At 34.0% G+C, this 27,230-nt stretch overlaps 1 protein-coding gene across 1 annotated transcript in view; it reads left to right on the forward strand.

The window, feature by feature from the left end:
- Positions 1-24,750, forward strand: part of ZNF292 (zinc finger protein 292) — a 91,249-nt gene extending 66,499 nt beyond the window's left edge. The window contains exons 6-9 of the mRNA XM_044676365.1: positions 2,885-3,087; positions 10,601-10,737; positions 13,941-14,082; positions 16,969-24,750. Of these exons, the coding sequence (XP_044532300.1) occupies positions 2,885-3,087; positions 10,601-10,737; positions 13,941-14,082; positions 16,969-24,150 (7,664 nt within the window). The 3' untranslated portion in view covers positions 24,151-24,750. The remainder of the gene's footprint in view (positions 1-2,884; positions 3,088-10,600; positions 10,738-13,940; positions 14,083-16,968) is intronic.
- The last annotated feature ends 2,480 nt before the right edge of the window (positions 24,751-27,230 follow it).

Below are 27,230 nucleotides of genomic sequence, written 5' to 3' on the forward strand. Positions count from 1 at the left end.
CATATAATGAATCCATCTTCACTGTTAAAAAAAATGTTTTTCATTACTTTGTACTTGACAGTTGTCATCAGATATGGTCATCTCCACATATACAAAGAACAGAAAGGAGTTTACACAAAACCATGAATATTCAGTGGAGTTCAGCTCACTTAAAATAGGAGCAGGAAGCACAAAACTAGATTCAACAAGTTTAGAAAAAAACTACAATATATGCCCAAGTTCCATTATGTAGCCAATTAAGGAAAAGAAAATGAGAATTGAGGAAGCAGGAAAAAACTGAAGGGGGAGAAAAGGAAAGGGACAGAAAATATAGGAGTGGAGTAAAGTGCTAGTAGTTTGATCACACACACTCAGTTTACTTGGGCATGGACTTCTGATTAGGCCATCACTTTTTATCTCTTCCCTTTGAAAGCTGATTACTTGTTAATAGCTTAGTAGCTCTTTAACTGCTTCATCCTTAGAAAAAATACATATCTGTATAATATTTTTTGCCAGCTTACAGCCAAGATGAACTTTACCATTATCCTCCTGAAGGTTAGATTGCCTTATGGTTCTTTTTCTCTTTTCTTCTAAATCTTCAATTAATAGTTTTAAATTGCCTTTATATTTAAATCCACTTTTCGTAACATTCATTGTTCATTATAACAATTCCCTTTTTTCTATTTGAGATTTTAGGAAATCCAGCCATCTGTTGGGTTGACATCCTTTTCACTGCTCAAAAGTACTTCTATACAATGGTCTCATGCTGAGCCTTTAAAGGATTATTTTGAAATAATTCTGTCTTTTGTGTATCTCTAGCTTGCCTTTCCAAAAAACACAGATTTAGAAACTACAAGCTAGTATAATTCATTGACTTGTTTACAATCAGAATGGCCATCATTTTTATTTTATATTTCCTTTAAACTTAGATTTTATATCAAGTAGTTTTTCCCCAAGTGGCACTGAACCCAGCACTGAAGTTGACAATAGTTTTGACATTTGAAAAAAATCTTGCCCAGTATACCTGCTTTTTTTTTTGTCAAATTACATATTGTTAGTGTTTGTTTTGTCTGTGTTTAATCTTTTTGTTTCGTGAGTTAGTTTGATGTGGAAAAGAATAGAAAGGAAAGCAGTTAAAAACAAAAGAGTAGAAGAGATGAGACCAGGGGAAAAAATATGAGTTATCTGTATGAGTTGCTTTTCTATATTGACACTGTTTACTATGAACTATTTGAATATTTGGACTTGTGGCAAAGTCATTAGTAACTAATGGGCCTGACCTTGACACATGCTACTTAATATTTTTATCAGTGTTATAGTTAAAGTCATAGATAGGATTGTTTATCCAATTTAAAGTTGACACAAAACTAGAATAGGTTATATATTGTGTCATAAAGTTAGGTTACCAAGAGTCTGGATGGACTAGAAAAATGGGTTGAATGGAGAAAAAGAAATCAGATTTATTTTAGAAGGAATTCTTAACGAGTTACAGATTGGACGTGATAGCCATTAAAGTGCTTCCTTGGTGCAAGATTCTTTGATTCTTTGTGATTACTGACAGTTCATACAGAAAAAAACAAATTGCATAAAAAATGCCCATTGTTCAGACCAAAAGAGAGTTAAATGGCCAGTCCTCTTAAGTGATCACATTATTGCATACACCTGGCAAGAGCACTGCAGATTAACAATGAGTTAGGCTCAGAACTGAATAGAAGGAAGAAAACAGAGTGGTTGGCATTTGGTAAATTGCACGATGCTTTCAACAGTCCCAAGGTGTGCCCAAGTACAAAACCACATCTTTTTTTTAAACACAAATGTTCTCCAGGTGATATGCTGTAGGTGACAAATCTTGGAACACCACAATCTTTAAAGAATCAAAGTTGCAGGTTGCCCAAAGGACATTGGAGAGCTGCCTAGTGTTGTCGGGTATGTTTGTAGAGGGGATTCTCATTGTGGTACTTTTATATAGAGTTTGGACTAGAAACCCTCAGCAGTACTTTCCAAGACTGAAATTTTTGTGATTCACTTAGTTTTGAAGCTGAGAAACTATTAAATAATCAAGACATTCAGAACTTAATCACTATACTAAGTATTATAAGTAATTCACAAAATACTAAGGAATGCTTAAGGAATAAATAAGGGGGGAAAGACCAAAATTAGTACTAGGTAAGTGTGGTACACCATTTGTAAATAGGAATAACAATATAGAATATTTTCATTATTTAAGAAACTATTTCAAGCTATTACCATATAAAATTTTAAATATTAAGCAAAAAGTTCCTCTTTTCAAATCATTAAACACACCACTGAAACCAGAGGTAGAAAGAGACATCAGTTTGTCAGCTGAGAAATAAATTATTTAGAGATTAAGAGTTTATGGGCTTTGGCCTTTAGGAAGTTAACTTGTCCAGACAGCTGCACAGAAGAAAAACAGTTCACATATGTATATTAAGACAGTAGTTTAAAACTTCTGAAATACCATATCCACATTTGTGTGTCTGATCATCAGGAAACTCCAGGGATTCTAACTATGCTATTATCCTGAGGTTAATTATCTTGTAGATAAAAGAACTTAGTATACTTTTGGACAACTTTGAACATTACCATTTAATATTGGATTATTTCTATTCATGTTAAGTATTTCAGAATTTATTAAGATACCTCTTCTCATATTATCTTACTTGAGTGGCCAGAAATGACTAATGACTCATTAAAAATATAGCTTCTTAAGATCAAGAGCTTCATAATAGAAACAGTAGCCTAACAACACAATGACAATTACAAAATGCTTTTAGTGCTGTCTGCCCTTTTGGCTTTTAAATTCCTTAGAAATACTTATATTCAAATATAGTATTGTCAAATGTAGTATTTTCTGTTAATATATGTTATGTTTTATCTTTCAAAGTGAATGAATTTTTAGCCTTTGAGGGTCCCATCCTGTTGGATATGCGAATTAAGCATCTGATCAAAGCAAATCAGTTAAGCCAAGCTACTGCCTTAGCAAAGTTATGTTCTGACCATCCAGAAATTGGCACAAAGGGCAGTTTTAAGCAAACCTACCTTGTCTGTCTCAGCACAGCATCACCAAATGACAAGTTAATTGAAGAGGTAAGTATATTTTCTTTTGTGAAATTTTTAGCTCTCTTCTTGTAACTGAGGTTGGCGGTGAGGGGAGAGTAGGATCCCAAGGTTTTTGTTTCCCATCTTTCAAATTAGTCTGTGGTAATTACTGTTTTATAGAATTTTTGTTTCTTTTTTATTTTTGATGAAGAAAATTCTCTTAATCCATTACCAGAGTATGCAAATTTCCCTGAGCTACTATTTCAGCTTGTAGTGTTCTCAAATAATGTAGTTAAGTTGGGGTGGCTAGGTGGTTGATTCAATGGCTAGAGAGCCAAACTAGAGACAGGAGGTCCTAGGTTCAAATCTTTCCTCAGACACTTCCTAGCTTGAGTAAGTCACTTATCCCCAGTTGCCTAGCCATTACTGCTCTTTTGCCTTGGAAACAATACTCAATATTGATTCAAAGACAGAAGATAAGAGTTGTTGTTTTTTTTTAATGCAGTTAAATTATAAGAAAGATATGATGGTTAAAATGGTCGTTATTTTGTGTCAGCCTTTGAAGTTATCTTCAGTTTAATTTCTCAAGACATTTAATTTGTCATGCATTTAGCATTGATTTAAAAACATTAAATGTCTGCTGTATGCAATGCACTATGTTGGGACTGAGAAGGATAAAGAGGTAATATAGTTCCTGCCCTCTGGGGAGTTTACACTTTAATTTTTACCTATCTCTCCATTCTGTAATACTTTCAAAGTCATTGTACAGAATTTAAATAACCATTTCCCCCAGAAGGATATTTTTCTTCTTTTTAAATCAAAGATTTAATTATGCATACCTAATCTGAATCTTCTATGAGTGTTATCACCCTGATACAAATTATTAACTTTTCATTGGAACAAAGATTAAGGAAGTTATTTTAATTCTCTTTAACTCTTTCATCTATAAAATGAATGGTTGAGCCAGATAATCTATTTCCTTCAAGCTCTAAAACCTATAATCCAGTGCTTCTAATGCTAACTAAATGTTTAAAGTAGGAAAAAAAAGTTAGTTTGTAAAATAATCAGGACCTCTTTTTAAATAGGAAGTTTTTTCCTATGACTAGACGATGTACCCAGTTCTCAGGTTAAGTTGAAAAAGTTAAAATTTGCAGTCACTTAAAATTGAAGCAATAAGGAAAATATATTAAAGCAGTTACTAAAAGGTAATGAGAAACATTGTGGCATAGTGCTTAGAGAGCCTGCTTCAAAACCAAGACTTGGTTTAAATTCTGCCTTTTTAGTCTTCTTTGCTGATTCATCATCCTTATCACCTCCTCTCCCTTACTATAGGTGTTCCCCAAGATTTTATCCTAGGCTTCCCTCTCTTGGTAACCTCATCAACTTTTACAGCCCTAAGCCATTGGAGTCCTGCAGCACAAATGCTGCCTATTGGGCTTCCCAAATGGAATGTCCTTAAAATCTCAAATTCAGTATGTCCAAAACTGTATTTATTATTTTTCTCCTAAATCTCTTCCTCTCTAACAATTTTTCTGTTTCTATTGAAGGCCCAGCCATCCTTCACAGTCTTTGGTTTGTAATCATGGCATTCTCCAGGACTCTTTACTCTCCCTTGCCTCACATAATCTAATTATTTGCCAAACCTTGCCATTTCTACCTTCACAATCTTTCTCAAAGTGACTCCTTTCCACTCCCAGAGATAGCAGACCCACATATGTACCACTTGCTTTGTTAAATGCAATAGCATCCTTATTGGTTCCTTTGTGTCATGTCCATCTTAAACACTGCCTGCTGCCCAAGTGATTTTTCTTAAGTGCCTAACTGACCATGTGACTGACCTCCACTTAGTGAATTCCAGTGGCTTCTTATTGTTTCTAGGATAAAAATATAAATTCTTCCATTTAACTTTTACCTCATAACCCTATCCCCCATCTAGTTTTCCAGTCTCACTGGACATTACTCCTACTGCTGCATTCTATCCATCCAAAACTGGCTTTTTCTCTATTCTGGACTCATGACAATCCATTTCCCATGCCACATCCTATCCTCACATGCCTGGAATGTACTCTCCCCTTAACTGTGCCTTGAAGAGTTTCTCTTTTCCTTTGAAGATGAAGCTGAGGAACCACCTTCTGTCCCCCAAATTAATAGTGTGTTCACCTTGTTTTTAATTACTTTATAGATATTTGTGTTTCTATTATATATTAATATGTGGTTTTTGTCTCTTTCATTAGAATGTAAGCTTCTTGGAAGTAAGGATTATTGCATTTTTGTCTCTATCCTTGGTGCCCAGCACATAGTAGGCACTTATATAAATGCTCACTAAATGTCTACTATAAACACTAGACTGTATCAGATACTGCTGGTTGATTGATTTTCTGATCCTGGTTAAATCACTTAACTTCTTAGTACTACATGCAACACTCTAAGGCTAAATTGCAACAAAGATGACCACTTGCATTGCTAGAAGGAACTTCCTGCTCCTAGGTTTTCTGTACCATTGAAATCACAAGTCAATTTATGCTTTCTAAAAAGACCTAGAAAAATTTGAATACTTCCACTTTCACCAAATTCTACGCTTTCATTTCTTTATATCAGTTTTTTATACATCTCCAGGTTCCTAAATAAGCATTTTCTCTCTCTCATTTATTGAAATGAACTCTTATCTAATAATTTCCTTTTTGGAAAATAATTGCAAACTTTTTTGAGGAGACAACTCTTAAAAATTCATTGCCAGGGGCAGCTGGGTAGCTCAGTGGATTGAGAGCCAGGCCTAGAGACTGGAGGTCCTAGGTTCAAATCCGGCCTCAGACACTTCCCAGCTGTGTGACCCTGGGCAAGTCATTTGACCCCCATTGCCTACCCTTACCACTCTTCCACCTATAAGTCAATACACAGAAGTTAAGGGTTTTAAAAAAAAATTCATTGCCAATGCTGTTTGTCTTTAGTAGACCCTGTAATTGTAAACTATCATCTTAAGATAGTAGTCTGAGAAGAGAAAGGGTAACTCCACCTTTGAATCCATTGTTCTCCTGACTTCTTACCATTCCTTCCCTTCTGATTTTCAGTCCAGAGTAACTTCTGCTCTGTATCTCCTTTGCTTCTTTTCCTAACTCTTAGAATGCATTATCCATACATGCTTACTTCTCATATCTCACAAATATTTCATTAAACCCCATCACCACCTTATGTTTGTAAGATAACGTCATTCTCTTTGTGTTCTAGTAGAAATCAAGTTAACTAGGTCCATGAAAAATCTCCTTAGCATGAAAATCCTTTTATCTCTGCCATATAGACTCCAACTACTTTACTAGAGTTTCTCTTCTTTCACACTCTCAATTGTACTTCCTCTCCCCTCACTTTCAACAGATTCTCTCATCTCCTGCTTTACTAAGGAAATGAAGACTGTGATAGTAACTTCTTCCACTCCCTTCCTCTAAATGTCTCATTGTTTTCAACCAGTCTCCCCTTTGCTGCAGTCTCAGAGTTGAAAAGGTGGGGCTATCCTTATTTTTTCATTGTTCCTGTCCTCATCCTTCTCTTCCTTTACTTTGGTCCACTGTTAGTCCAGTCTTCATTCTCTCCTTTTCTGTTAACTCCTTCTTGCTACCATTCAAAAACAAGTTGTTTTTGTCTCCTACCATATCTTTTCTAGACCACCACCATTCCCTCAACTCTCCTTTTACCCATTTTCTTTTACTCTCTACAAGCTCCCCATTCTTTTAAAATCTAACTTCTATCCTCCCCAACTAAACTAAAACAACTCTTTTTAAAGTTGTAATTCTTGATCTCTAAATCTTGTGGCTTTTTCTTCAGCTCTTATTCTCCTCAACTTGTCTGGAGCTTTTGATACTACTCGATATACTCTAATTGTTTTCTTTCTTTGTCTGTTTGTTCCTTCTCTTTCTCATGTGCTGATTGTTTTAAATGAAGATGTTCCCCAAATATCTGTCCTTGACCCTCTTCTCTTTCTCTTTATTATTTTCTTGGTGATCTCTTTTCTTCCCATTTTTCAGTTGTCACTTTTATCCTTAGGACTCAAAAATGTGTGTCTCTACTTCCTGCTTCTTCCTATAATAGCAATCCCATATTTCCAACTGTCTGGTGGATCTATATAACCACCTTGGTAGGCATTTCAAACATTTTGAAAATAGAGCTCAGTTATAGTCTTAAAAATTCTCCCTTCTCTCAGATTTCCCTGTTACTTTCAAAATTACCAGCATCTTCCTGCATTCCAAGTTAGTCTTCACCCTTATTCACACATCATTATCTCATACCAGGACTTTTACAGTAGCCTTCTGATTGACTTCCCTGCCTCAAGACTTGCCCCACTCCTTTATATCCATTTGCCTATCAAAGCAATTTCCCTAAATTGTGGATCTGACTGACTCTCTCTCTCTCTCTCTCTCTCTCTCTCTCTCTCTCATCCTAAACTCTACAAGTCTTTCCCATTCCTACTTAGTGCCTTTCCTCTCAGATTATCTCCTATTTTTCTTGTACATGTATTGGTACAAGTTGTGTGCATTTGTTTCCTCTTATTAGATTGTGATCTCCTCGAGGTCAGGAACTGTTTTTGCCTTTTGCAGTATCCCCATCACTTAGCATAGTGCAAAGAACTTAATAAACTGAATAAATGTTTGTTGACTGTCATATCAGTAGCCACATCTTCTTGTATCTACCTCAGTTATATCTCACACATCCTCACCTTTTTTCCACCTACACAGTCACCCTAATTCAGGCCTTTATCACCTCTTGCCCAGAGAATTGTAGTGGCTTCAAAACAAATCTCCTTTATTCAAACCTTTTCCCCTCACCAATTCATCTTTTGCACAACTGCCAAATTAATCGTCCTAAGGTGCAAATCTAGTCATCATTTTCCTTTGCTTGGTAAGCACTAATTGTTCCTTATTACCTCTAGAATCAGATATAAATTCAGCTTTCTGGAATTTAAAGTACTTTACCACCTGGCATCTATTTCCCTTTCCAGCCTTTTATACATTGCTCTCTTTCACCCTAGTCAAACTGATCTTCTTGCTCTTGCTTATACACTACATTCCATTTCTCTTCTCTTTCCCTTTGTACTCATTGCCTCTCATGTCCGAAATGCCCTCCTACTTCATTCCTTACCTCTTAGAACCCCTAGTTTCCTTCAAGATTTAGATCAAGTATCTTATTCTGTGTGAAACCTTTCATGAGCTCATAAGTTGTTAGTATCCTCTATGACAAAATCACTTTGTATATGTTTGCATTTAACATGTTTTTGGATAGAATTTTAAGTTCCTTTGGGGTAGGGATTATTTCATATCCCTAGTACCTTAGACAGTACCTGGCACATAGCTTTACATAATAAAAGTTTATTGAATAATTGCCATGGATTTTTTTCCTTTACCTAGAATATCCTCTCCCTCTTTGACTCTTGAATCACTACCTTTTAAAGCTTAATTCAGATCCACTTATATCTAAACTTCCTTGAACAGATAGGTTTTCCTACAAATTATCAAATTTGCTACATACCTCCTTAATGTGCATATTACTCTGTTTTATTGTATACAATATATAAATAAATATACAATAATGTTATTGTCTTAAGCTTTTTTTAATTTAATTTATTTTTTGTTATATTTTAATTTCCAAGCTGTCTCCTTGTCTTCCCCTGTTCCCCACCCCCTACACTAGAGAAAACCATAATTTGATAAAGATATGAGGGGCAAGGGTGAAAAACTGTACTATGTATACTTCTATTATCAGTTCTTTTTCTGGAGACAAATAACATCCTCATAAGTTCTTTGTAATGGGTTTGGATATTCATAATACTCAGAATAGCTAAGTTGTTCACAATTATTCTCAAACAGTATTGCTGTTACTATATACAATTTCTCTTGTTTCTGCTTGTTTCACTCTTCATTATTTCATGTCTTTCCATATTTTTCTAAAAATCATTATTTCTTACAGCACAGTAGTATTTCTTCACAATCATATACCATAACTTGTTTAGCCATCCCTCAGTTTATGGGCATCTCCTCAATTTCCATTTCTTTGCCACCACAAAGAGAGCTTCTATAAATATTTTAGTTCTTTTCCTTTTTCCCTAATCACCTTGGAAAACAGACCTAATAGTGGTATTGCTAAATCAAAGGACATACAGTTTTATAACTCTTTAGACACAATTCCAGATTGCTCTTCAAAATGATTTATCCATTCCCAATTCCAACAGTGTATTAGTTTTCCACATCCACTCCAACATTTGTCATTTTTCCTTTCTGTCGTTTTAGCCAATCTGATAGATATAAGATGGTATCTCAAAAGTTGTTTTAACTTGCTTTTCTCTAATCAATAATAATGTAGAGCATTTTCCAATAACAATAGCTTTGATTTCTCATCCAATATGCCATTTTTTCCACCTTCAAACCTAGTGCAGTGCTCTGTACCAAATAGACATTGAATAAATGTTTTTTGAAGTGAATAAACAGCTAGAGAATCATAGCATATTAAGATCCAGAGGTGAGAGTATAGAACACCATCATTCTTGTGCTTGCTTCTTCCTGTCCGCAGGTGGCAGAAGTAAAAGAAGCAAAAATCTGGCTGACAATAAGAGGAAGAGAATTCTAGGGGAACAGTTATTTTAGAAGTCATGGGAAAACATGTTTTTCCACAGAGCATTTCAATGACCACAAACCAAGTGGCATTATGTTGTAATTCTCTTATTGTCCATAGCAATACAGTTATTTATGTGGCTATATGTCTTTGGTCTTAGTTCATAAACTTGTAACAAGCAGGATTATTCATACTTACAACTAATTTTGTATAGTGGCTGGTGTAGTGCTATATATGTCCAGGTTTTAAAGGACTTACTGTTGAAGTTCTTTGTAGACCTTAAAAACTTATATAACTGTCAGCTGTCATCCTGATGTCATCATTATTATTATTTAGATTTGAATGTACAGTTATGAATATATAATTTATAAATATTGACTGGTTTTAAGAATGGTGGAAGGAAGGAAAGATCTGTGAGGAATTGTCATCAGAACCCCAGAAAAATTTTTTCATCACTCTTTGTTCTTTCCTCTAATAAGTAGACTACTTGTTAAAACTCTTCTTCAGTTTTAACAGCATACTTTACACATAATAAATACTCAGATACTTATTGACTTAAAATCTTTGGGCATATCGTTCAAAGAAACTGTCAACTTGCTATTAAATGTATATGTTTCTTTTCAAATTATTACCTACTTAGACATCCTTGATGGACCTATTTTAATGATGATATGGGTATATAATTAGGTTGTTACTTATTCATATATTAATTGGTAATTTTTAAGGGGCTAAAAATCAATTTTCTTAAATGTTCTTAATATTGGCCTCAAGATTAATATTAATTGTTCAATGCCTACTTCCATTGAGAACCAGTTCCTAATTAGGATCATCTGAATTAATGAGATCTTACTGTTAGATAATTAATGCACAGTAAATTTCTCATAGAAATTGTGTAGTGGTAGATTAGGTCAATTAGATTATATCCAAATATAAGCTGTATTATACTCATATATGTTTTCTTCTTTAGATCTCAGCAGTTGATTGCAAAGATGCTCTAGAAATGATATGTAACTTAGAATCTGATGGAGATGAAAAGAGTGCTCTGGTTTTATGTACTGCATTTCTGTCCCGCCAGCTTCAACAAGGAGACATGTATTGTGCCTGGTGAGTTAATTATGTTTTAAAGATTATCAGTAAAAACAGAATGACAACAAGGATATAGAAGATGTATTAAGGAAATGAACCGTTTGCTTTTAGATTTTTTTCAAGACTGAAGACTTATGGACACATTACATACTTTTTTGAAGCTAGCTATTAAGTACTTCATTTCAAAATTGGTTAAATTTTGTTTCATTTTAACAAATATTTATTATATGTCTACTACTTTAAAGTACTGTACAAGGATGCTGAGACAAATGCAAAGATTAAATAGGCCCTATTCTTGGCCTCACAGAGCTTCTGGTTTGCTGGAAAGGAATTTTCATTCAGAAGTGCACCCAGGATTATTGGTGTGATGGCCTTTTTCTCCTTCTACAAGTAGTCTTTATCTTTTCTCTTGACAGCCTGAACTTTTTTCCAGCTTCTATTGGCTTTAGTGCTCTAGGGAAGATAAAATAAGTTAGAAGACATTTTCCTTCAAAGCCTTTAAATCATAGAATATAAAAAAAAATCATAATATTTGTAAAGTAGATTTGAATGTATACAGTGCAAATGGAAGGGAAAAAGTAATGATCAGACCATATCAAATATAGCAGATAATGAGGAAATAAGCTTCCCAGAGGGATGCATTTCAGTCTAAATCTTTAAGGGCTGGATATGGTTTGACTGGATAGGAAACAATTTGGTCAGGAGAATGGATTGTGCTAGGGTACTAAAAGGAAAATAGATAAGCCCTGCCTAGAGCAGGTAAAAAGATTTGCTAATGGATTATATGGCGTTTAATTTGTAAAAAACCTTGAAGCCAGATTTTCAATTTGACATCCAAAGAGATATACTTGTAGTTTTCTTGTATAGGAAAATTACATAATGCAAGTGATGTTTGAGGAAAATGGTCTTGGGAATGCAAAAAATGAATTAAAGGATGGAGAAATTAGAGGTGAAGGAATAAATAAGCTAAGAGACAAATAGTAGAATGACTAAGGTAGAATTGTAGAATCTTAGCATTGTAAAGGACATTAGAGATATAGTACAAGCTCCCACCCAAAAGTAAATTTTTGAAGTTATAAGAATACTATGGTGCCTGAGAGAAAGGAACAGATCAAAACAAAATGATGTGACAACCTTGATATAATAGATTGTAAAGGTTAGTGATATCAAACTCAAAAAGAATCAGGGGCTACTACTGATACAGAAAAATCTCTACCAGCAGCCTATTGAATTTCTTTTAAAATGAAATCCTATGTATATTTTATTGTACTTTTATTTATTTTATTAAATAATTCCCAATTACATTTTAATCTGTCTCTTGCCCTCTTGGGGGTGTTGAGAGCAGGATAGCATGTTTTACACCTCTACCTTAGGGTATATAAGGTACTAGGATTTGAAGAGAGTAGAGGATGGAAAGGAGTCTCAAATTTCACCCAAGGGTGAAGAGAATGGCATTAATAATAATGGACAAATTAAGAAGTAAGCATGATGATTGGTTTTTAACTAGGTAACAAAGGACACCCAAATGCAGGCAGACAGCAGAAAAATTGAGTTGGGGAACTAAGAAGTCAGGACGAGAGGTGTAGAGTAATGTGTTTATGTGTTAAATCCTATTAGTGGATCCCTAAGGGAATGAATTTAGAAGGAAATGAGCAGAGAATGTAGAACTGAACTTTGTGAAAATACCAACAAATAATATAGTTGTGGATAGAGTACCCAGCAAAGAAATGGAAACAGGGATATAGACAGTTCATTGCAGAAATTTGCTCTGCAGAGGAGAAAATGTAAAGCAATTGCCCCAGGTAGGAAGGAAAACAGCACTCACAACCAAACCCCAACTCAGGAACTGCTCAAATTTTTACCACTTTTTCTAAATAGTCCTGCACTACAGAGCCATTGGCATAGTAACCCTTCTTTATCACTGCCACTACTGCTTAGCTGGCTTGTGATGACCCTTGATTTTCCCAGATAGTCCTCATGAACACAAGGCTTCCCATTGCTTTTCTCCTAAGAAAGCTGAGTTTTCAACAACAGCTTTACCAACAACTGAAGAGAAAGGGTAAAATAAAGCAACTTAGTATTAGTTGAATCAAAGTTATAGAACACAGAAATATTTTCCCTAATCTAGCCATAGCACGCTTTCCAACCTGAGATCACTGCACTTATAAGAGAAGAATGGGCCAAAAATTAGAAGTGTGAGAACCCTACTCTCAGAAGAATTAATTTGCTTCTGACAAATATAACTATTTCATTTGAAATTAATTTAAGTGAAGTCAGAAGTGTACTTGATACTGTGGGAGTATAAACACAAAAGAAAAACATTTGCTTCATCACATGGATTGATGGGGATAGGATTGGGGATGTAAACTCTATAAATGATCACTCTATTGCAAATATTAATAATATGGAAATAGGTCTTGATCAGTGATACATGTAAAACCCAGTGGAATTACTCATTGGCTACAGGAGGGAGAAAGGAGTGGAGGGAAGAACATGAATCATGTAACCATGGAAAAATACCCTAAAAACAAGCAAATAAATAAATAAATGATTTTTGAGGAAATAAGCATTTCATTATGAAGAAAACATGATAGAGGATTGCATAAGAAATTGTGAATTTGTGTTGCATAGTTTTTTCATTAATAAAATATGTTCAATTTAATGAGATAGCAATAAAAAAAAGTGTACTTGAATTTCATTTTTACTATATTATACTTGATTTTTCTCATTTTATGGTAAATTTCTTTGTAAAACAATTATGCTTTTCTTTATGTTCTAAATTATTACTAGTTCTAATAAAGGCATAAATAATAAAAGATGTAATGGATTAGTTTATTTCTACATTAAAATGTTAGCATTTTTTAAAAATAACATTGCATTGATCATTAAACCCATTTTTATCATATTCCCAGTTCAAATACAGATTATTAATTATTACTGGTTTTATTTATCCAAGTGGCAAATGTTTCTTTGTAGAAGATGACAGTACCACTTTGTCTTTATTAGAAGAATATAAAGGACATTAGGTTAATTGCTTAAGAATATGTCTTTTCTTTAAAAATATAGGTTATTAAAATATTAGTTTCACAGAGAAAGTGAAAGATGAAATCAATTTTATATTTGATTTCACAAACTGGTTTAGCATGGTGCCCCCCCCTCCATTGCTACATTGTTGCATCAACTTGGTTTTGTTTTATTTTGTTTTTTTAACTTATTTTTAGGGAGCTGACTCTCTTTTGGAGTAAATTGCAACAAAGAGTAGAACCATCTGTACAAGTGTATTTAGAGAGGTGTCGTCAACTTTCTTTGTTAACCAAGACGGTCTATCACATTTTCTTCCTGATTAAAGTTATCAATTCTGAGGTAAGAATAATCAAACTATCTTCAGGTTTTCATAAATCATATTTAATAGAAGACTTTTTTATTATATTGTCACCTGTTTTTCCTGTTATTTGACACCTGAAAACTTGGGGATACAGAGGAGGATTACTATGGGTTAATTGCAAGGACAAGGAAGATTATGCTTATTCTTTCATCTAAGAATATTCAAAGTATACATTTTCTAACTATAAATAATTTGAAATTAAGAACATATAAAAGTGATATAATAAAAAAATTTTCAAGATTACTCACAGTGCATATTTTGTGGAAAATCAACTTGTTATTTTATTGAATACTATTCTAGTCAGAAATTCAATTGTTTTCAGTTTTTTTCTCTTATAAAGAGCCTATCTTCTAGAAATATTAACATTGCATGGAAACAACGACTAGAATGCTATAAGATCAACTTTTCTAAATTTTATCTGCTGCTTGTAATTTATTTCAAAGGGGAAAAAAGAAAATCCATCTTGGCCCTCTCACCCCATTCAATACCTCACCTTTCTTTCCCTCCTTTCTCTCTTGTTCTTGTTCTTAAAACTCTTGTTAATCAGAAGAATGGATCTTCATTCTTCTATCCTAAGATCACCTGCCTTCCTTTTAAGGAATTAAAGAGAGAGAGAAATTAGTGTTTCTTATTTCCTTTAAATTATTATTATACAAGGTATATCAAAAATCTTTGCTTGGGGCATCCTGTATCATTAATTAACTTATTCCCAATTTTTCCTTCATAAAGTTTGTAACATCATGATTTATAACACTCTTCTAGTTGAAATAAATTAATTTCATAAACATTAACATGACATTTTAATTTATAGTCCATCCCCAATTTTAAAAATATCTGACTTTTAGGCAGCATATGTAATAAAAGGAGAGAAATAGGTGAAGAGCACTGGCTCAGCCACTCACAAATTTTTTTACTTCCCTGGCCTATAATTTCTTCACTCATAAAATAGTTGTTGGGTTAAATGGCATACAAGGTCCCATCTACTCTTATATTTTCTTAGTTATAATTTACAAATGATCCACATATAGAAATAGCATTTATTCTTTTTGCTCCTTCGTTTTCACATTTCCCTTCCCCCCCCCAAGAAAAAATAAAAACAATTATAACTGGAGAAATGAAGTCAATATGGTACTAGTGATAATCCTAAAGAAATGTACCAATACCATGGAAGGTCAACATAAGGAAAGAAAAGAGACAGGAGAATTAAATGATAACTAGAGAGATAAAATAGCCAAGAGAGAAGCTGCTTATCAATACCATGTATCGTCTATGCACTACTGTTTTGGTGTTATTTTTTATTTGAAACACAGGCTTGTTTTTGTGACATCTTTAAGAGATAACTGTCAGATGGCTTTTGCACTAACAGTGGGATGTTTAGCACTCTCTAGAGCAGGGGTCGGCAACATATGGCTCTTTCTGCAGGAGCCATAAAGTCAATTTTTTTTTCGGGCACTGTTACAGGAGCGCACACTGTGAGCACTGTACGGCTCTCACGAAATTACATTTTAAAAAATGTGGCGTTTATGGCTCTCACGGCCAAAAAGGTTGCCGACCCCTGGTCTAGGTAATGAAAGGAAAACTGAAATTAAAATCATTAAAGTTAACTATTATGAAAGCTGATTTGAGGATAGATGATAATTTGTATTGATTTGTTTGCCCAACATTATATTAAGCACTTAATATAAACACTTTGATGCAATTTAATTCAACAAATTTTTATTAAAGACCTACTTTGTATCAAGCACTAAGAAAGGTCCTGGATTTACAAAGACAAAAAGGAATATCATACCCACCCTTTAGGAGCTTGCATTCTTTTGGTATGGTTGAGGGAAAAAATGTGGAAGAAGAAATTGGATATTTTAAATAAAGGAACTCCGTTATCTTAAGTAATTTAGAAGAAGCATACGTAGAGAATATCTTGTGGGAAATAAAACATAGAAAGAAATTTAAGTAACAATATAAGCAACAAAAGAATCAGGGAAGTGAAGTCTCATGGTATCCATAATGCATAAGAAATTCTGGCCCAAACCAGATAATAATAATAAGTCCCAGAAAATTCTCTCCTAACTCTTAGCCAAAGTCTACATCCATTCAACTAGAAAACAACCTAAGTTTCACTGACTTATCTTTAACCTCTTTGTCCTTCAAAATATACATTATCTTTTTCAGACTTTTCTTATAGCCTCCTAGCTTTCTTTTTGCCCCATACTGTCTCTTTTTCCCCATTACTTCTTTTATGTTGATGTGGCTCTATCCTTTTGCCCTCTTATAATTCTGTTGTCCCCCTTGTATTCTTTCCTCCCATCTGTCCTCCTATCCCACTTTCACACTAGGTACTTTTATGATTGTAATTGTAGTCTTCTTTCCACTATCCAGACCAAGATGTTGATCATGAAAATTTTGAAACTATAAAACCAGTGTAAATTAAATTCTCACATGAGCATCTCAAGTTGTAATCAGAGGGCAAGTTGATTTAATGAATACAGATAATTTGTCCTTCAAGTTTTATACTGCTAAGTCCTTATTATAAAGAATCAGATAATATTCTTACCTTAGAATTAAGCCTGTCCTAATTCAAGGAAACATTTTGTTTATACCAAGTTATGTTCTTTGGTGGGCAATATAAGAAAGTTTTCCATTTTTGGATTTTTATGATATTTGATGGACTTCTTGCCTTTTGATTAAGTTGATTTCAGTTTCACCCAACCAAATCTAAGAGTTCAAACTCATGATTTCTGCATAAAGTTTTTCCCTCATCTCTGGTTTGCACATATAGTAATCATAACAATTAGAACAGCATTTGGTTTGCAAATTACTACTATGTAGATCTTTAAATGTTTACAGTTATTTCTTTGTTTTTACAGACTGAAGGAGCTGGGCTTGCTACCTGCATTGAACTCTGTGTGAAAGCTCTTCGATTAGACTCTGCTGAAAACACTGAAGTAAAAATATCTATTTGCAAAACCATTTCATGCTTGTTGCCTGAGGATCTGGAGGTCAAGCGTGCTTGTCAGTTGAGTGAATTTCTTCTTGAGCCCACAGTCGATGCGTATTATGCTGTTGAAATGTTGTATAACCAGCCTGACCAGAAATATGATGAAGAGAATCTTCCAATACCAAATTCACTGCGCTGTGAGCTCTTACTTGTGTTAAAAACGCAATGGCCCTTTGATCCAGAGTTCTGGGACTGGAAAACCTTAAAACGACAATGTCTCGCATTAATGGGAGAAGAGGCATCTATTGTGTCTTCAATAGATGAACTAAATGACAGTGAAGTGTATGAAAAGGTAGATGACTACCAAGGAGAGAGAAAAGAAACTTCTGTAAATGGACTTTCTGGCTGTTTTGATGAAGCCTCAAGCCTTCTTAAAGGCATACGAGATGACAAAGAAAAAAAGAAAGAAATCAAAAAGTTAAGAGAAAGAGGATTTATATCAGCTAGGTTTAGAAATTGGCAGGCCTACATGCAGTATTGTGTGCTATGTGACAAAGAGTTCCTTGGACATAGAATAGTAAGACATGCACAAAAGCATTATAAAGATGGGGTTTACAGTTGCCCTATCTGTGCAAAAAACTTTAATTCTAAAGAAACTTTTGTTCCTCATGTGACTTTACATGTGAAACAGTCTAGTAAAGAGAGACTGGCTGCTATGAAACCACTGAGAAGATTAGGAAGACCTCCCAAAGTACCAACAACCAATCAGAATCAAAAGCCTGTTGCGATAACCAAACAAGAGCAGCGTCCCATAAAGAAGAATAGTCTTTATTCTGCTGACTTCATTGTATTCAATGACAATGATGGTTCAGATGATGAAAATGATGACGAAGATAAATCTTATGAACCTGTTCAGAAGCCAATACCTGTCAATGAATTCACTTGTCCTGTAGCTTTCTGTAAGAAAGGTTTTAAATATTTTAAAAACTTAATTGCTCATGTCAAAGGACACAAAGATAATGAAGAAGCTAAGCGTTTTCTTGAAATGCAAAGCAAAAAAGTTATTTGCCAGTATTGTCGGAGGCATTTTGTAAGCGTTACTCATCTCAATGATCATTTACAAATGCACTGTGGCAGTAAGCCCTATATATGTATACAGATAAAATGTAAGGCAGGTTTTAATAGTTATGCAGAGCTTTTAACACACAGAAAAGAGCACCAGGTCTTTAGAGCAAAGTGTATGTTTCCTAAGTGTGGCAGAATATTTTCAGAAGCCTATCTACTTTATGATCATGAAGCACAGCACTATAATACCTATACCTGCAAATTCACAAGTTGTGGGAAAGTTTATCGTTCTCAGAGTGAGCTCGAAAAGCATTTGGATGATCACAATACTGAAAAAGTGCAGACTCCTGAAGGCCAAACCAATCCATCTGATGAACCAGTTCAGCCTTCAAAAGTGAGTGAAAACATAGATGAAAATATTAAAAATGAGAAATCTGTCCTTCCTTCAGAAAATGACACTAGTAACAACTTAGCAGTAGATGGAAGCAGTTCTTGGGACCAAAACAAAACAGAATCATTTGTGACTGAGCAAGGAAAAATTTCTGCCTCTGTACTTGGGCAGGCAGATACACTGTTGTCTGATGGTTCAGAAAACCCTGCTATTCCTTTTCTTTCACCAAATGAAACAACTGCATTAACCCACAGCATTAAAGTGTCTCTCAGCCAAGGACTCCAGGATAATATTGTAAAGCAGGAAAAATTGGCTGCTACAGGCTGTATGATGAACACTGATAATTCTGTGGGTACACAGTTATTTACAAAAGTTAAGGATGCTTGTAATGATTCTTGTCTTCCAGGTTTGCAGGTAAGAAAAGAGAATAATTGCTTAAATCAGGGAGAGCATGTTCAAAATACTTCAGCAAATTCAGATCCCCTTAAAATAGGTGATCTTGCACCTCAAAACTTAGAAAGACAAGTTAATAATCTGATGACCTTTACCTTGCAAAATCAGGCAGTATTTCAAAACAATTTGCCTATTTCCAAACTTGAATTTGAAGGTAATGCTAAAACTACATCTGGTCTTTATAATTTACCACTTAAGACATTAGAAGGTATCACATTTGTTCCACCACAACCCAATCTGAGCAGTCCTTTAGTGGCTCCATCTGTTCCACCAACAGCTCCAGTCCAGAAATTCTGTTGTCAGGTTGAAGGATGTACTCGATCTTATAATTCTTCACAAAGTATTGGAAAACACATGAAAACAGCACATCCTGACCAATATGCAGCATTTAAAATGCAGCGTAAAAGCAAAGGAAGGCAGCGATCCAGCAACTTAAATACACCAAATGATGGAAAGTGTGTGTATTTTTTGCCATCACAGGTGAACAGTAACAGTAATACAGTTTTTACACCCCAGACCAAAACCAGTGTGAAACCTGCTTGTTCAACTCAGTTGCCACATGGCTCAGCTCAGTTGCCACATGTTTCAACTCCTCTTTTTCCAATTCATCTAGAAAATTTATCAAATCCATTGTTGCCCTCGATGGAAAGTGTCATGAGTGCAAATTTTCCTTCTCATGTTAAAAGTGAACCAAGTGTTGTATTATGTGCCCCAATGGAAAATTTATCAAACGCAACATTGCCATCCCAGTTGGAAGATATATCAAAAACAGTTTTGCCATTGAATATTGACAGTGGTTCAGATCCTTTCCTTCCTTTGCCTGCAGAAAGTGGTTCAATATCTCTTTTCCCTTCACCAGCAGATAATGGGACTAATTCAGTATTTTCCCAGCTGGAAAATAGTACAAATCACTTCTCACAAGTTGAAGGAAATACTAATGCTGCCTTTATAAAGGAAGAGAGTGCCCCAAATACAGTTTTTTCTTCAGAAGTAAACACTACAAATAGTCTCAGTGCCACCACCGCACAACATCCAGCGCCAGAAAAAAATAAAAAGGACCGTGGACGGGGCCCCAATGGTAAAGAAAGAAAACCAAAACATAATAAAAGGGCTAAGTGGCCAGCAATAATTAGAGATGGTAAATTTATCTGTAGCAGGTGTTACAGGGTTTTTACTAATCCCAGATCACTGGGTGGACATTTGTCTAAACGGTCCTATTGTAAGCCACTAGAAGGATCAGAAATTTCTCAAGAAGCTTTGCAGAGTAATGGTCAGTCTTCTCTTCTTGCCAACATGATACTCTCTACAAATGCAATAAATGTACAGCAACCACCACAACCTACCTTCAGTTCAGAAACATGTTTTAAAGATCCATCATTTCTTCAGCTACTTACATCTGAAAATCGGTCATCAACATTTTTACAGAATACATTTCCTCGTTCTGCTGTGACTAATTTTAATACCACTGTGAATGAGGAAGGAAGTGAAATTATCAAACAAGCCTTGGAGACTGCTGGTATTACCAATACATATGAGAATTCAGAGATTCTTTCACACATGGTTCCAGCAACTTGTGTCACTGATGCAACACAAGTAAATGCAGCAGTTATACCCAATCCAGATGTTTCTCCTCTGTTGCAGACTGTCTGTCATCCAAATACTCTGCTAACAGATCAAAACAGGACTCTAAGCACCAAAACTCCTTCCATAAATGACTGCAGCAACTTACCACCAGTATTTCCATCAGATGAATTATTACTGAAGACTGTTGAAAATGGTTTGTGCTCGGGTTCATTTCCCAATTCTGTTGGATCATCACAAAATTTTACCACTAATAGTTCCCGTGCTTCAGTTATAAGTGGTCCCCAGAATGTAAGGGCTAGTCATTTAAATAAAAAGGGAAACTGTGCTTCTAAGAGAAAGAGGAAAGCTGCTCCACCATCACTTGAGAATAGTCCTCAAAATTTAGGAACGAATGACTTAACAGCAATGGGACTATTAGCAAAGAGTATTGAAGGAAATGCACAGACACCAACTGATAATCTTCAGCCTCAGGCATTGGTGGAAAATCTCACACAGAAGTTAAATAATGTTGACAATCAATTGTTTATGGCCAGTATTAAAGAAAACTTCAAAGCAAATCTTGAGTCTCATGCTGCATTAACTCCTTTAGCAATAAAAACTGAAAATGGAGATTCCCAAATGATGGCTATGAATTCATGCACTACCTCAGTAAACTCTGACTTACAGATTTCTGAGGACAGTGTTATTCAGAACTTTGAAAAGACTCTGGAAATTATTAAAACTGCCATGGGTTCTCAAATTCTTGAAGTTAAAAATGAAATCCAAGATGTCATTGGAGCGTCACAAAATTCACAGATGAGTTATAACACTCAGATCTCTTCAGTAAATGTAATGCAAAATCCTAAAATGCCTGATATGTCTCAGTTTTCATTGCAAAGAGATATCACCACTGCAAATGGCAGCTCTCCTAAGCCTGAAGTGTCACTTAAGGATGATTTTCAAGTATTAGAAATTTTGGAAGGCTTACAGAAACTGAAGTTAGAAAATGACATATCTGTTCCTCTTCCAGATAAGGTACCCCAGTGTCTACCAGTGAATACATCAGCTGCTTTGGCTTCCACACCTGTTAAAGCAACCCCAAATACAGTAGTCATCCAGCAGGCCTCTGATGCTGGAAATAACATTCAGTATAGTGATAAAGTTAATAAACCATTTGTATGCCAAGACCAAGGTTGTACCTATAGTGCTATGACAAAGGATGCCTTATTTAAACACTATGGTAAAATTCACCACTATACTGCAGAGATGATTATGGAAATTAAAAAACATCAACTCAAGTATGCTCCATTCAAATGTGTAGTAACTACCTGTCCAAAAACATTTACAAGAAATTCTAATCTCCGGGCACACTGTCAATTGGTACATCACTTTACATCAGAAGAAATGGTCAAATTAAAAATTAAGAGACCTTACGGGAAGAAATCTCAGAACGAAAATGTAACAGCAGTACCACAAGTTGTAGAAATAAAAAAACAGAACACTTTGGCAGTGGAAAATAAAAGTGAAGTACAACCTCCTGTAGAAGTTGAGATACAGAAGGAAATTGCCATAAATACTGTGGCAATGACTGCAGAAACTCAGCTTATAGAAAAAAAAAATCCTGAAAAAATAGAAAGTTCTCCACCAACAGTTACAACTACTCCAGAGCAATGTGGCACACATTCTTGCAATAACATAGAGATAAAAGGACGAAAAAATAGGAGGCATAAAAAAGAAAAGGAGGAGATGAAACGCAAAAAACCAGAAACCCAATCTCCTGAGGTGCCAACTAGATATAGTCCCTATAGACCATATAGGTGCGTTCATCAAGGTTGTTTTGCAGCTTTTACAATACAGCAAAACTTGATTCTTCATTACCAGGCTGTACATAAATCAGATCTACCTGTATTCCCTGTGGAGATAGAAGAAGAAAGTGAAGCTTGTAAAGAAAGTGAAGAAACTGAAACTAAACAGACTGTTAAAGAATTCAGATGTCAAGTGAGTGACTGCTCTCGAATTTTTCAAGAGGTAACTAGTTTATTACAGCACTACATGAAACTTCATGAGATGACTGTTGAGGAAATTGCAAGTATGCCCCCCACCCTAGATTGTGGAAGATTTCCATGTGATCAGTCCCATTGTAAGTCTTCATTTACTACGTGTTTGAACTATATTATTCATCTTGAGATGGACCATGGAATCAAATTCAGGCCCAAAAAAATAGATGATGATGGTATTTATAAATGTGATTGTGAAGGTTGTGACCGAATTTATGCAACTAGATCTAATCTACTGCGACACATTTTTAATAAACATAACGACAAACATAAAGCTCACTTAATTAGGCCGAGAAGATTGACACCTGGTCAGGAAAACATATCAAGTAAGGCAAACCAAGAAAAATCAAGATCTAAACATCGAGGGGCAAGATACAACAGGTCTGGAAAAGAGGGAAGCAAGGCTTCTAAAAACAAACGAAAGAAAAATATTATTTCAGAAAATAAAAATTCAAAGGCTGAGCAGGTTGAAGAAAATAAACCTTACTCTTTGAAACGTGGAAAGCACGTGTATTCTATAAAAGCTAGGAATGATGCTTTATCTGAGTGTACAAGCAGATTTGTAACCCAATATCCATGTATGATAAAGGGATGCTCATCAGTTGTTACAAGTGAGAACAATATAATTAGACATTATAAATGCCACAAGTTATCAAAGTCATTTACTTCACAACACCGTGATCTTCTCATTGTCTTCAAACAGTGTTGTCCAGCACAAATAAAAGATACTTCTTCTGAACAAGAAGTTGACAAAAAAAGTGATGTGAAAGAATCTGATACATGTATATCAGAGAGCACCAATGACTCAAGTACAACAACAGTTCCACAGAGTGAGGTTGAAAAAGATGAAATGGATGAATTAACAGAATTGTTTATTACCAAATTGATTAATGAAGACAGTGCAACTGTGGAGAACCAAGAAGATAATACAGTTTCATCTGTAAGCACTGACATTCAAGAAAATATCACCTGCCAATCTGAAAAACAACAATCAAATAACTTAAAGAGAGCAAGTAAAGAAAAAGCTGTCTCCCAAAACAAAAAGAAGAAGGTTGAAAAGCCAGAAGAAATTTTGGCAGTTGAAGTAAATAGCATGAATAAAGAAGAAGAAACAGCAGTTGCGATTCAAACCACAGAGGAGCAACCTACAACTTTTGACTGGAGTTCATTTAAACCAATGGGATTTGAAGTATCATTTCTCAAGTTTCTTGAGGAGTCTGCAGTGAAGCAAAAAAAAAATACGGACAAGGACCATCAAAACAATGGAACTAAAAAAGGCTCTCACTCAAACTCAAAAAAATCTACTGACAAGGCTTCTTTGGCAAGTGATCACATATGGACATGTTCTGAAAGTGAAACCTTTGTACAGTTTGCCAATCCATCACAACTTCAGTGCAGTGAAAATGTAAAAATTGTTTTAGACAAAACTCTTAAAGACTGCACTGAGCTTGTATTAAAGCAGCTTCAGGAAATGAAACCTACTGTCAGTCTGAAAAAACTTGAAGTACATTCAAATGATACAAATATTTCAGGCACAAAAGAAATAAGTAGGGGTAATGACAATGGAGAATTGCAGTACTGATAACTAATATACTCTGAATACAACCTATACATTTTTATTTTTAATAGGAAGCCATCAAGCATGCTAGTAATTGTGACTTTTTTTTATTATTGGTTTTTTTTGTTGTTGTTGAAGTGAATTAACCTGGAAAAAAAATCATGACACTAGTCATGTAAAATTTTGTGGTTTTATCCCTATGGGACTTGAGGAACATAATCATTGCTTCAGTTTTTGTAAATAATTGAGCTAAACCTCAAATTTCTATAAAAAAAAGTTGTCCTTTCCATGAACTAAATCTTTGTGAATTGTCTGTGATTGGTATCTTTCACCAGGTCACTGCTCATGTATAACAGTACTCTTTATTTGTAGATACCTTTTTTGTATATATTTATTATTGTAAATCATTTGCTGCCACCAGCAGTCTGTAAGTCTAAACTATTAAATGACACATTTATATTCGGAATTTTAATTTGTAACTAAGTGATCAAATTTTTAAAATTGTCTTTAATTGTTTTAAATTAAGAACTTTTTAAACTAAAGCTAGAAAATCTGCCATATCCAGTTTATTTTGCATACAGCATTTATTTACAAGAGGAATTTGATGAAATTACATTTCATAGGGTAAATACATTATACTGACAACATGCTCATATTTGTAAGTTTACCATCCAGTATCTTTGGATGGATGGCATTCATGTGTAGTTAAAGCAGATTCTTTTAACAGTTTCCTATAGCTACACTTTTTTTCCCTCAGTGCTTCTAATTGAATATAGAGTAATTACAATGGAAATGTGAATAAAGAATTTACATCAGAGATTTTAAACATTTGGTATTAAAGAATCCATTGTGAATGTGATAGAAAATTTAGTAGTGTGGAGCAGTGTATATATATTTGAGGTGGTAAATTGTGAAGTAGCCCAGTATTGCCTTAAATAAAAATCACATTTCATTTCTTGTTTTATACATGTTATCTTATAAAGGTTTTTTTTAATTTTCTGAATTTACAAATTGGTGTATAGCTTTAAAATTTATAAACTCATAAGGGAAAATATTTTTAAGACATTTTTATATACCTTAAAATAGGTAAAAATAAAATTCCATCTTAATTCTATAAAATGTAAGAGTTCCAAACATTTAAAATAATATAAACAAAACATTTCCTGTGAAGGAAATATAATGCTGTGATTTTACAGTTTAAATTCTTACATTCTATAATCTGTCTATTTTTCTACCATATTCACAGGGTTTTTTTCTTTTTAGAATGGACCTCAAAAGCAGTATTAATAGTAATTGTTGGTTTTAACGAACACAGTATTCATTTAACTTAGCTTTACATTCACTGGTAGTAAGTTTTTAAATAATCTGTACCCCCAAAATACAAAGTAAATGTGATTTTAAAATATTTTATTGATTTCACTTTTACTCTAAAGTCAACTGTGATTTTTTTTTAAAATCTTTTGACTTTCGTGTAAAGCCAGTTTCCATCATTTATAATTGCACTTCTCTTTGTCATAAATAATACTGTTAGTTTCTGTTCTTTGATGTCTTATGACAGATTAATTTAATAGTCATACCATGATGATATGAAGGTATCATCCTCTTTGTATTATAAAGTTCACAAACAAAAAAAAAAGCACATTAAGCATAAGCTTGATAGTATTCTGAGCAATCATGATCAACCAGTGAATTGTTTTCTTTTTAAAATTTTTAAAGGACATTTTATTTTTAAAGTACTGTAGTTTTATTTTCCTGAAGCCGTGGGACATATTGAACAGTCCATTTGCCTCTTTAAATTTCTGGGAAGGTATAAAATGTGATACGAATTAAAATTCTTACACTTTGCTAAAGTCACTGTTATTTATGAAATCATAATTTTTCTTTTATGGATAATTAAAAGATGGTGTGTTTGAGATTAGCAATAGCTTAGGTAGCTTTGAATAATTTTAATATTAAAGTTTTGTTAACTGGATTTTTCCATACAGTTTGCCAAGTCTTTGACAACAGGAAATTCTGTCTAATTGGCTCTTATATAGTGCCTAGCACAACATCATGTGCAAGTAAGTGCTTAATAAATTATTTTTTATAAATACTATGGTGATGGCCCTTAACTTATGAATTTAGAGTACCTGGGTTCCTCCTCCTCCCCCCCCCAAATTGGGAAAATTGACTAAAATTGCTATTGGCTATTCATCTACATGTCACTTACAAGAGATTAATACCAATGACTAAATGTAATAGAATGAGGTAATGTTCTAAAATATAATTGGGGAATTAAAGTCTGTTTCTTAGTAACAGAAACATTTTGTCATATATACTCTAAATGTTATTTTACTATCTTTTAATTTTTTTCCAAATGTAATGATCCTAAAAACTTATAAATGAGAAGTCATGTCATTCATCACCAATATGCATTGTCATAAGTTATGGTAATTTTAAGCAATATTTTCATAGTATTTAACCTTGTTATTTTGAAATACAAGGGACAGAATAAAGTAGACTTGGAATAAACAGGACTTGGATTATCCTATATTTTTATTAGAGGAATAGGATATCCAGACTCAGCTGGGATATAGCAGTTGATTTCAATTATTCCCTACTTGCAAAGGTATTATACTGTACCAGTTTATGGCCAACTTTTAAAATAAGCACTGTTTATACAAAAAGGGAAGGAATTTAGTAGAGAAAAGTGAAATGTGACCAATGAGCTAATTTTTTACATGGAATGTTGTCAAACTTTTTCTAAACAGAAATGTTCTCATTTAATTTTCAGTGCCATATTGAATTATGCTTCAAATCTATTAAAGAAAAGCACTTACAAATTATATCACTAATATTATCAGGTCTACTCTATAGTTTCCTTGGATTCTAATTATGTCTTTGAGTTATATTGGTTTTTCCTAACTTTTACATTGTAGCCTAACTAAGCCTTTCAATTTTTTCCTTTTAAAAATCAACTAAGCAAAGAGTATAATTTGATTATTGTGAATGCTTTTTGACATTTATAAGGAACATTATAAAATAGGAAAGGATCTTTAAAAAGGAAAAACTAAGATTGCAGTTTCTCTAGATTGCATGTTTTACCTCACTTGAGTACTTGCTTT

This window comes from Gracilinanus agilis, chromosome 4, assembly GCF_016433145.1.
Source record: "Gracilinanus agilis isolate LMUSP501 chromosome 4, AgileGrace, whole genome shotgun sequence".
In the NCBI taxonomy this organism is placed as follows: Eukaryota; Metazoa; Chordata; class Mammalia; order Didelphimorphia; family Didelphidae; genus Gracilinanus; species Gracilinanus agilis.